The sequence below is a fragment of the Micrasema longulum genome, unplaced genomic scaffold (genome assembly GCF_059751315.1).
Source record: "Micrasema longulum isolate JH-2025_06_02 unplaced genomic scaffold, ASM5975131v1 h1tg002698l, whole genome shotgun sequence".
Lineage (NCBI taxonomy): Eukaryota > Metazoa > Arthropoda > Insecta > Trichoptera > Brachycentridae > Micrasema > Micrasema longulum.
Window position 1 is genome coordinate 1 of NW_028279831.1, and position 12,712 is coordinate 12,712.

At 33.1% G+C, this 12,712-nt stretch overlaps 1 protein-coding gene across 1 annotated transcript; it reads left to right on the plus strand.

Annotated features, from left to right (window-relative positions):
• Positions 1–397: 397 nt before the first annotated feature.
• On the plus strand, positions 398–12,084 carry LOC148271719 (uncharacterized). Its single transcript, XM_088241019.1, has 5 exons — positions 398–506; positions 3,557–3,731; positions 5,027–5,211; positions 6,738–6,907; positions 11,849–12,084. The coding sequence occupies exons 2-5, from the start codon at positions 3,557–3,559 to the stop codon at positions 12,042–12,044; spliced, it is 726 nt and encodes a 241-aa protein (XP_088097145.1). The 5' UTR covers positions 398–506; the 3' UTR covers positions 12,045–12,084.
• The last annotated feature ends 628 nt before the right edge of the window (positions 12,085–12,712 follow it).

A 12,712-nucleotide genomic window follows, 5' to 3' on the forward strand; every position in this document is an offset into this window, starting at 1 on the left:
CCACTTTACACACTGTGTAACATCCACCATTTTGCTTGAACATCCATATTTCTTCAATTCTTCCATCTGTTGATTTTAGTGAAGTTAAAGAGCTGAAACCTTTATTGTTGTGAAGAGATCATTTGACGGAATTATTTCACGTTCTATGCAACGCCTGTAAATAACTAGACTTCCATATTCCCTTCTTTGAGGTATTCTCATTCCCTGTTGTAATTTGTTAATCTTAACGACTCCCAAGGGGGTGAGATCCAGTATTTTGTCTACGAACATTTGGACAAACTCAAATATTGTACGTAAATTACGCTCTTATTACGATAAATTTATTTGCATTGTACTTTAATTTATTTTGTATATTTTACAGCGAACGCACTACAACTAATTTAAATCTATGTGCTTCATTCAGAGATCAAATAATTCAATTGCTTAGTTAAGAGTAAAATGCCGTCATCAAGTTAGTTGTTTTATAAATCTGCTCCAAACGACGGCATAAAGTGAAAAACTTCAAGGTAAATAAAACAATTTTGCGCGTGTTACTGTAAAACTCCTTTTATCCGAACTACAGTCGTCTGGGTTGCCAAGTATCCCGATCGTTAACAGAGAGTAAAAAATAAATTTGAAGTTTTTAATTTTAATTTCACGCGAAAGTACAGTGGTTTTATTCATATTTAAACATACAACTTTTTATTTATTCATATTTTTTTCCATTATTTATCTATTTATTTAGACATTAACGGTTCAAAGAACCTTTCACAAAAGAATTATAATTTACATAAATAATCACAGCAGTGCACAATAATCATGTAGTACATAGTATGAAATAATAGAATAATTAAAACTAAACAATCTAGTAAACATATAATACTAAAAATTAAAAAGAAACATAACAATTCTAAATAAAGATAGCAATAACCAAAAGAAAATCTTACGTACTAAATATAAATATAACACAGTAAAGTTGAGAATAACTAGCTAATAATAATAAAAAAAATAATACAACATTAGCCCTGATTAAACTTCTTAGATTTTCACGGCCGTTAAGATGCACAATAAGTTTTTCTGGGTTATTATGCCGTGTGTCGTTCGTACTCTCTACCGACGTTTCGGATCGCGTTACAGCGTCCATCATCAGGGTTGATGTTGATCATCAACCTCACATCAACCCTGATGATGGACGCTGTAACGCGATCCGAAACGTCGGTAGAGAGTACGAACGACACACGGCATAATAACCCAGAAAAACTTATTGAACATTAGCCCTTAAATAATAAAAGTTTTTTGAGCAATAAAACAAAAATAAAAAATGAAAAAAGTTAAATTACTAAATAATAATACCTCTATTTAGTGTAAACTATGATAAATAATCTGACCTCACTGGGGTCACCCGTGCCGAGGACGCGAGGACTCTTAACAATAATTTTATTATTTATAAATATTTTTAAATTTGAGAATAAACAAAGAAGACTAATTTAATAAACAGATATAGGAGTAATTAACAAAATATTCAGACAATTTTAAACACTTCGTATTTATGTTTATAATTAATTTATGTAAATCTATATTATTTATATTACAAAACGCACAATGAAAGAATAAAAACATAACATGAGCTATACATTTGAGGAGCAGTTGATTTAATATTGGTTTGGGCGAATGAGACAATCCATTTTACTTCTACCTAGCTCCACTATCCATTTTTTATAGCCTTTTTGAACATTTTCTCGTTACTAATTGTTTTAATAGTAAGTGAAAGATTTTAATTGAATAATACTCAAAATCCCTTTGCCCGAAAGTGGTATTAGTTTGTATTAGTTTAAGTGGTCTTTGTGTTGAGGATCTAGTGATTATATTATTTGTATGTGATGTAGGGGTTATGGCTTTCATTTGAGTAAGAATAGTTTTTGAATTTGTAAGTGAGTATTGTTTTAGCGTGAAAATGCGCCATAGTTGCTTAGGTAGAAATATCTTCAGTAATAAGTTAATATTTAGAGTATTTATTTTGATAATTCTTTTATTAAATTTACGAAAGTTAAATGTAAATCACGCGCACGCACGTATGTTAATTCTGGTGTAAAAAAACGGTATTTACATAAAATATTCAAGAATTAAGGAATTGAAAGTTCACAAAAACAACATGCTTTATATTTGCATACCTAAGGATAAATATTGATTAATTAATTCTGTTACGTCTATCACATACACACTTATTTATGTAAAACAAAAATAATTATCATCAGCATTCCCTTATCTGAACATATTCAAGTTCATAGGGCACTGCAATTGTAGCGCAACTCGATCTTGTTTGCTATCGTCAAAGTAAAATAATCTTAACAATGTTTTAAGCATGTCCAAACAAAAAAAATATATAATTACTACCTCAAGACAAGATCATAGAATTTTATTCTATTCTATTCTGTTATGTTCTGTTATGTTATGTTCTGTTCTGTTCTGTCCTGTTCTATTTCATTCTATTTTATTATATTTCATTCTTTTTCATTCTTTCTTATTCTTTTTTATTCTATTTTATTATATTTCATTATATTTCATTATATTTCATTCTATTTCATTCCATTTCATTCCATTTCATTCCATTTCATTCCATTTCCTTCCATTTCATTCCATTTCATTCCATTTCATTCCATTTCATTCCGTTTCATTCCGTTTCATTCCGTTTGATTTAGTTTCATTTCGTTTCGTTTCGTTTCGTTTCGTTTCGTTTAGTTTCGTTTCATTTCGTTTCATTTCGTTTCATTTCGTTTCATTTTATTTCGTTTTATTTCATTTTATTTCATTTTATTTCATTTTATTTTATTTTATCTTATTTTCAAACAATGACAGATATCCACAGAAATACATGAAATACTTGTACAATACATGCTAGTGTGTTTGTGTGAGCGTAAGTGTGTGAGAGGGTGGGTGAGTAGGTGTTATAATTAAAACGAGGGTGGACATGTGTGTAAGTATTATTCCACAAGTGTCAAAAACATATAAAATATAAGGAATTAGAGATAAAATTAGATTTTATTATAGACATAAGAAGAAAAAGTGTGTAAAACACGCATTTTAAATGTTAATTTGTTACAATCAAACAGATCAATAAGGGGAAAGTTCAAATTGTACTGAAGAGAAGTATAAGTGGAGAGTTCTGGGCATAGTTTGTACGAACTGTTGACACATGAAATAGAGAGCTAGACGTGTGATGGATGCGGTAGCCAGGGACATTTAATGATAACTCCGACATAAGAGCCGGACTATCAAGGCGTCCACTAAGTATGTCATGAAGGACCCCTATGTCTAATAGTAGACGGCGATCTTCTAAACTAAGCAAGTGGTGCTTTTTGCTTTTTTAAATTATTGTTTAAATCTAGAAAAAGTCCAGATCTTGTCTCGAGTTTATAATACGACACGATTGGGACATTGCATGCACATGCAAGCTATAGTTTCTGCTGTGCTGATCAAGGAACAGCACATTTCTAATTTTGTATTTTTGGACAATAAGCCAAGGTAAACAAAAAAAATTTCATCTGCATAAAAAACGTTTATTTTTGGTTCAATGTAGATGGTATGGAAGCGGTCTATCAAAGAAGATGAATACCCTTTGGTATACAGAAGGTTTACAGGACCAAGCGGATTAAAGTATCGCATCCAGGATGTATGCCCTGATTTTTCAGCTGACGTCGTGGAATTCATGGCAGACGACTTTTTAGAAAACGAGCCGATGTGTCGAGGAGTGTGTAAGTGTAAAATATTTATTATTATGTTACCACTAAGATTGATTATTACATAGAAAACGTAGGAATACCGCAAGGACAGATTTTTGGACGCTCATTATTTAAAATATTAATTATTTTTGTAGGACCTATCATCTGACCTACTGTCGTCTTAGGGTTTATTTATTTATTTACGGATATTATCCATTTTTACAATTGATAGGGTATTAATATTACAATACAAGAATAGTTTAAAACATCAAAAAAGAGGAAGTGAAGCATTGACAAACATAAAGAACATCAAGACAAGACTCGGACTATTTATTTAGTGCTCGTTTAAGTCGTTGTAAAAAGTCCAGAAGCTTAATACAGAATGTTTATCATGTATTTCTTGAAAGTATACAACAAAATATCCGAAATACTGATTATCTAGCGCGGATGTCAAATTGCTGACAGTCAGGGAAATACAAGATGACCTCAATTCTCACTTGAAAAAAAAAAGAACGAATTAGACGAATTAATTTCTTTGACTTTCACAGCCGCAGATGCAGATCTTTTATGTTATTATACCGAAGCATCCCGAATGGACGCGTTATCTATTCGGGAAGCTTCGGTATCACTCGCAAATACGCCTCGCATTCGGGATTTTCCAGAATATCGTTATTAATTAGCGCTGTTTTATTTTGTAACGCCGGCCTCGTGGTGTAATGGTCAGCGCGTTTGCCTACCATGCAAGAGGTCTTGGGCTCGATTCCCGACATGGTGGATATAAAATATTTATTCAAAGGGGTTTTCACACTAAAATATTTCATGGTCCCTAGACTGGTACCCGAAGCGTGAAAACTGATCATCTCGCCTTCGTGTAACCAAAAAATATCAAGATACGCTGCAATTGGTATACTTATGCAGTGCCCTATGCACCATTAGCTGCGGAAAGGGAATGATGATGGTGAACGTCACAAAATCGCCCATGAGAATTGCCTGCTGAGGTTACTCAATATGAACATTCTCGTCTTCATTACTGCATCTCAGGTACGTCACAAATGTCCTGTAAAAGAATTAGATTTGTTTGGGTTATTACTAGAGTGGATAACGCGTCAACTATCTCCATCCGACACGCCTGCTATTTACGAAGCCACTTCGGATGGATTACGGAAAATTCCGAACGGGGTCGGGTATTAGCGGATCTGTTAGGCTCGAGTTACCTCTCCAAAACGGCAAAACAAAAAGTGGATGACCGCATTGATAAATATTATAATGATAGTTTAGGTTGGAGAATAGAGAATTTCTGACTTTTATTTATATTTTTTCAATTTCAGCAATGAAATCAGATGAAAATGCTGTTAAAGATATTAATGCACTGTGGACAAAAGCTTTGACACATAGATTAGGTCTCGTGTGCTTACTGGAGACCAGTGAAGGCGACGTTTGTATACTAAATGGCAAGCCTGTCATTGTTGGGGCAAATGTAACGACATTGGCTAGTGTAGACGACAAAGAATCGGTAAGGAACTTTTGCTGATAAATATTGCATTTGAAGGGTTTAACTGTTGTGTGGCTTTGATGTCACACTAGTCGACATATGACATAAGACTTTATATATCTCTCTTATTTTAATTAATGAATTCGTATTTTTTGTAATATTCAAATTGACATTCTCACACCGGATTCGGAAAGTAAAATTGGTATAACTATGCTAAATGTTAATACAAAAAAATGTTTTTCGTTGCTACGCGAAGAATGAATGTCCACTAATTCAGCAACACATCTATACAGATACCTTATACAAGAGAGAGCACAAAGATAGAAGTCATAACAAGGAAGACAGAGACGCTGTTCTGCGGTGAGTGTTGTCTAAAACAAATTCAGTCTTCAGTCGGTTGATGCCGTTGGGGGGGACGCACGCGCGTAACATGAGCGGAGTATTTTTAATTTATTTTGCTATAACAGGACTAAAGTATATGTTTATTTGCATAAATAATGAAAAAGGAATTATTAAACAGTATGTCTCCATGTTTTTTTTTTTTTCAAAATGTCTGAACTTTAGAATATTCCGTCTTTTACTAGTGGTAACACGATGTTACATCACCGCACGCAAAGGGATTATTTACCACAGTCTTCTAAGAGTTAAATAGATCATGATTCAATTCGTCCATTATTGTTAAATTAAGTCTCATAATATTTTTATTTTTTTAATATATATTTGGACCCCTGTATTTAGTAGCCTTACGTGTCATGTACAAGGCTATGGTACTCGGAAAAAAATCGTTTTTGTTTGTCTTGGAAATGGGATGTTCCATCACTGATTTTGGTTCATTACCTTTATGAGTCCAATCACCATTGTTGCAAAGTTCAAGAACAATGGCGCGTGATAACTACTTTTAACTACAGTGTGGATATCTGTTAAGGATATTCCATCTTTCCTGCATTCTGCTTCAAGATTATGGCGTTGTAAACTGAAAAATGGACACTGAAATAACAGATGTTCGATACTCTGTGAAGAAATATCATCGCATGGACAATAGTCATCATTCCTAAATTTAAACCTATATAGGTAACTTCTCATAGCTCCGTGTCCGGTGACAATTTGGGTCGTTTCAAAAGTACTTTGGTAATGATGACGGAAGTTTGCCGCATCAGCCAGCGTTGGGTTTAGTGATTTTACCTGTAGAAGAAGCGCGGTAATGATCCTCCCAACGCTGCTGCGTATTTGTTTTATACAGCGTTTAGCAAAGCTAAGGGGAAATTCTGAGAAGAAAGGTGCCGTTCTTTTACAAGTTGCGGATCTTGCTCATTCATCCGCTCTCTCATTTCCTACGATACCAGCGTGTCCTCTTATCCAGCATATTTGAATGATCATCCCTCATAATCATTTGCACTAACGTTTTGATGTTCTCATGTCTACATCTATTACTTTTTTGATCAGTTCCAGTTCAATATCTTTAACTGTGTTGGCTCTAATGAAAGAATTAAATTTTAATAAAATACATTTTGATTTGTAATTATTTTAACCTGTAGTTACAATTTTAGGAAAAATTCAAATCGAAATTGCAATTTTTGCTGGATGGTTTGAGCATCATTACTAAACAAGCAGATATTTTCAAACATTATGGTGTTGAAGAATACTTAACAGCGTATGGTCTGTCAGTTCACAAGGATTATCGCAGACAAAATATTGGGATCGAACTGTTGAAAGCAAGGTATGAATATTTATCCATTTCTTCAGCACCAATTGATTCTTATTTTTTGTCCAGAGGATGACCACGTATCTGACTATCAAAGTCAGATGTGAAATGGGTCAAAATTATGCAGCGGAGAGATCACTTCCCTAGGCACTCTCCTATCGTGAACACATTGATAATATTTTAAAGAAATAAAAATAAGACATTTTTTAAAAGCGTCATTGACACATTTCTTGACATGCAGTTAGAAGAGAAGATCCCAACAGAATACTCGTACGAGGTTTTAATACCAAAAACACATACGACTTTTGCTCAGATCCATTTCTCTTTTGTGGCCCCAAGAGTGTTCAATGTCCTGGATGAACATATTAAGTTCTCCAAAACGAAAACCATTTTCAGGAGAAGTGTAAGTGTAAGTTTGGATTTTGTCTAAGGGAAGAGACCATTGCAGGAGACTGCTGCGAGATATTGCATAGATTTATATATTATTAAGCGTGTTGTCTAGATGTTTATTTATTAATTTTTTTATGTGCATGCATCCACTTTCCATTATGTTGTATCCCAACTCAGCACAGGCCTCTTGGCCTCATAGAGTTAGGGATACGTTATTAAAAAAAAATATATATACATGTATTTATATGAATAAAAAAATATTAAATCTAAAATGAATCTCACAAGTTTGACCTCATCTAGAATACGCTTCTCCTATTTGGCCTCCATTCTACAGGACTCATATTGACCATATCGAGTCTGTCCAACACCGTTTTCTAAGAAATGTAGCATGGTTGCTCGGATCGCAAACGGGTAATTTTTCCTATTTTGAAATGGAACAATCTCCTAACACTTTGTATCCCGGAGCCGTGTAAACACGTGATTATATAACCAAGCATTGTGTCCTGGTCCCGTGTTTTCACGTAGTTTACCAGCTGTCCAAAAAAGTGCATTTTATTGACATCTAGTGACTTTTATTAGTACTTTTTTGCTGCTGGTATACTACGTGAAAACACGGGACTGGGACACAGCGCATGGTTATTATAATCACGTAGGAGGCATATTATAGAAGAGGGCGAACAGTCGAGCAATAAAGAGTTTTGATAGTACAGTGTACAGACATTAGTAAAATCTGTGGATATTCTGTTAATGAAGCCAAGTAATTTCAGTGATTTATTGACTGTATTATCTACATGCTCGTTGTATGTCAGTTTATAGTCCAAAACAACTCCTAAATCTCTGATGGACTTAACACTTTGTATCCCCGAGCCGTGTAAACACGTGATTATATAACCATGCGTTGTGTCCCGGTATTGTGTTTTCACGTAGTTTACCAGCTGTCTAAAAAAGTGCATTTTATTGACATCTAGTGACTTTTATTAGTACTTTTTTGCTGCTGGTAAACTACGTGAAAACACGGGACCGGGACACAACGGATGGTTATTATAATCACGTGTTTACACGGATCCGGGATACCAAGCACAAAAAAAGGAGTGAGACGCTATATATTTATGTGCGAACATTGCAATGTGGCTCTCTATAAAAGCCAATGTTGGCAAAACTATCATACAAAAATGAATTATTAAATTGTTTCAAATAAATAATTGATTTAACACGGTATTTTCATAATTATGACACGTTTAAGAAACCCTCCCCAAAGCATGAAATTTCACAAAAATGGGCCGGGCACCAGGGGCGAATCGTCAAAGTAAGCGATTATGCACAGCTTACCATTATATTTGACTTTAAATTATAATAATTTATAGTAACCATGTTTATGGGAAAATATATATAAAGTAATTGTTATTTATTATAAATCACCGTTTATATCTTTCTAAAAAAAAATATCTATGAAGTGCGCCCAGCGCCAGCGCCCAGCCCATTCTCACTAAACGATAAAACTAGCCGATTACCTCAGCTTATTCTTCCATACAAAAAAGTACACTGTATTTTTCGTCTTTAACCTAAGTCGGCTTTTTTAGTACTAAAACAAACTTGCAGATTACAAATATTTTTAGAAGGTTCTCTATTTGGAAACTAGTATTTCGAACATTATTTCCGAAGGACTATTTTTCTTTGATGGGATACCGTTGACATATTATGTATCACATAGGACAGGTGGCGTTCGCAGTGGCCGTTTTAGGCATTATTCATTTTAAAAGAAATCAACCAGTGCTCAAGTCTTGACAGTACTGTCAATGACAGATCATAATGAAAATATTTGCTAAATTTCATTGTGGTATGTGATAATAAACTTTTGTATGAGTTTAGTATTCTATTAAAATAGTGTAGAATAAAGCTACGTATATCGCGTGGTTAGTAATAATTGTTGTTTTAGTTGATTTTCACAGAACCACAGAAAAAGTAGTAATTTATAATTACATTACTTACATGTTATGTAAGTACTTATATGTAGTACAAATTAATGAACATTTTTAATAGATTACCTATAAAATAAATCACGGCTCGCCACGGCAGTGCACAGGGTAAATTGTATGTGTATTCGACTGGTACTCAAAGTGTTAACACAAAATTGTTCAATCTATAATTTTGAAAAGTATATATTTTCTATCTTTTTTTAGTGTATTTGAGTTGATCAATAAAATATAAACACTTCACAAATAAATAAATATACAAATATTCAAATCATCATGTGTATTTTTCCTTCTTATTGTGCTTTTTTAATGTGACTTATGAAAGTGTATGTAACGAATATTTATTTGTTTATTTATTTCGACGGCTTACTCCAATGACAAATTATAAAATAATATTGAAAAACAATTATAAATGAAACAAAACACCTGAACACAGTATAGAAAATATACATACATTAAATAAAATCAGCAGAAAATAAAGAAATAATAAAGAAAAATTAAATAAGGAATTATTACATAGGTATGCAGCAAATTAACAATAAATAAAGTGTTTAAATATAAAAAAAGCATTGAAATAACAGAGGCGATGTAACATAACATAAACTGATTTTTATGGTGAAAAAGAAAGACACATATTAAATTTAATTTTAACTACAACATACATAAAATAAATACAAGAGCATCAAATAATTTAACTCGCGAACAACCTAGGACCAACAGAAAACGAAACAGTTTTTTGTATACAGCAATCAATTTTTACGATTCATTTTCTAATGATCTAAAAAATATACAAAACATGTACGTACTTAAAAAACACCTCAATAAAATAGTTCTTACAGCCCGTGTGACGAGTGATATGTGATGTTATTTTATCGACTTTTTATTTAAACTATTGTGTTATTAAATAAAAAGTCGATAAAATAACGATTAAGAGCAATTAGTAATAGAATGTACATATTAAAATATTATGTCCCTGTTAATACTTTACGAATTATTTATTTATCTCTCTCTGAATCAATTATACGATACGCCATAACTTCCTGGGGGTTATCAAGTGAAACTAATATTAATTTTATTCAAACCTTGCAAAATTCTATGATCAAATTGCTACTACATAAAGATGTATACCGCCAGAGACAAAATATTTCAATATCATCAATGTATAAATCTGTAAATAAATTATCTGTTAGGGCTCTACTTTGGTACAAATTAATTTGTCAGCATGCGTCGCACTCCGAGTATAAACTCAAGTTGGTACATGATTACAACACCAGGTTTACTAGTATGGAAGGGCTAGCTGTTCCTAGATACTGCAATAAATATGGCAAAAGGACACTCCAATACAGTATACCTAAAATATTTCATATGTTACCAAACAATATTAAAAATACTGAGTTAAATACAGGAGTTCGACGTTTGCTCAAATTATGGTTATTAGAAAAAAGTTTTTTGTATTAGTGATAGTTTTTAATTTTTCAAAATGTAACCTGTAATTGTTTTTCAAATAAAATTATTGTTATGTAGGCTAAGTGTAAATAATTAATGTAATTTATAAGAACCTGCTGACGAGTTGTATGTATGCAACTCAGCAGGACTTTAATTTAAGAATATTTTGTAAATATTTTTGAAAAATAAATAAATAAAAAAAAAAAATAAAAAAAATATTATATAAAATATCCCCTCATACCAGCACTTTTGCTGATTGGGAATATTTCGTACAAATAAAATATGTAATATAATGTAATATGTAAAGTTAAAAAAACCTTGTATTTTGTCATAAATAAATAAAAATAAAAATAAAAAAAAACAGTAAAACAAGTATAACACTTTGTACATTTTTATAATTTAGAAAAGAAGTGATTCAAAAGTAATGATTTAAATTTGTATAAAGATAAATTAAATAATTCAAAGTTTCCATGTTTCCATTTTCCATTATCCAGGAACAGTTTAATTTTTTGTGAAACTGTTTCGGAAGAATAACTGTTTCAAAATTCATACATCTTTTTTCATTTATTACAACGTTTCTTAACTGGCAGTGCACAACGGAGTTTTAGTCCCAACACTTATGTATGGAAGTGAAACATGGAACTGGCAGAGGAAGGATGAAAGCCGAGTGAACGCGGTCGAAATGCGATCTCTTAGACGAATGTGTGGGAAATCAATGTATGACAGGGTTACGAATGATGAAATCAGGCGAGAGTGTAAATCTGAGACAAGTATAATTGATCAGATTAAGAAAGGGTCTCTGAGATGGTTTGGTCACGTAGAACGAATGGACGACGAGAGAATGGTAAAACAAGTATACATGGCGAAAATGAACGGCAACGTTAGACGAGGACGACCAAGGAAGACGTGGCATGATTAGATAAACCAAAATCTTAAGTCTGGTCATGTCAAAAGCAGACAGAACCGAAGGGCATGTATGACAAGATGTATGAATGTGGAAGAGGCTGGGAGTGTATGCCAGGATAGACGTGTGTGGCGGTCCATTCTCTCTGCCTACCCCTACGGGGAAATGGCGTGATGGTAGTAGTAGTGGTAGTAGTTCTTAACTGAACAAAGCACTATGAATCTTCGTTTGACTTTTTTTCAGGATCCCGCTGTGCAAAGCTGTCGGACTGAAAGTAACAGGGACGGTGTTCACCGCAAAAGCTTCACAAATCCTGGCCATGAGAAGCGGCTTCGAAGTGCTGTGCGTAATTACCTACAAGGACTACAGAGATGTCCATGGGGTCGACTTTGGCTACACCGGCCGCGAAACTGTTGAATATATGGCATTGAAAATATAATAAATCTGATATTCTAAAATAAATCAAACGAACGATCAAACCCGCAGTGTTTAATTTTTTACAACCTAAACGCTTAATCTAGGCGCTTTTTTGTTGTTTAATTGTTTCATAAACCTAGCCGATTACAGGCCATAAGAGATGGGTAGACTTTTTGTTTCAAGATTATGGACATTCGAGCGTTTACAGGGCTTATGACCTGTCATAGGTTGGGTTCAAGTGGCCACTTTTATGTAGATACTACAACATTCCCCATTCCGCTTATTAAGTAGCTGTTGTACGGCATGTTGTAGTATCTACATAAAAGTGGCTACTTGAACCCAACCTATGACAGGTCATAAGCCCTGTAAACGCTCGAATATCCATAATCTTGAAACAAAAATTCTACCCATCTCTGTAGTGATATAAATAAAAGTATACCTACTCCCCCTTGGGATAAAACCCAGAATTGTGTGTGTATAAATATGTAAATATATATACACATACCAAAAATAATATTGTGGCCATAAGCCCTGTAAACGCCTAGACTTCCATATTACCTTCTCACAAATGTTTTCCCTCTCTGTTGCAAATAATTGGAATGTTTCGAACCTCCTCAATAGTGTCAGTAAAAAAATTTCTCTTTTTTTATTAAAATTATTTATTGACAATTCTTGTTGGTGATTATGATA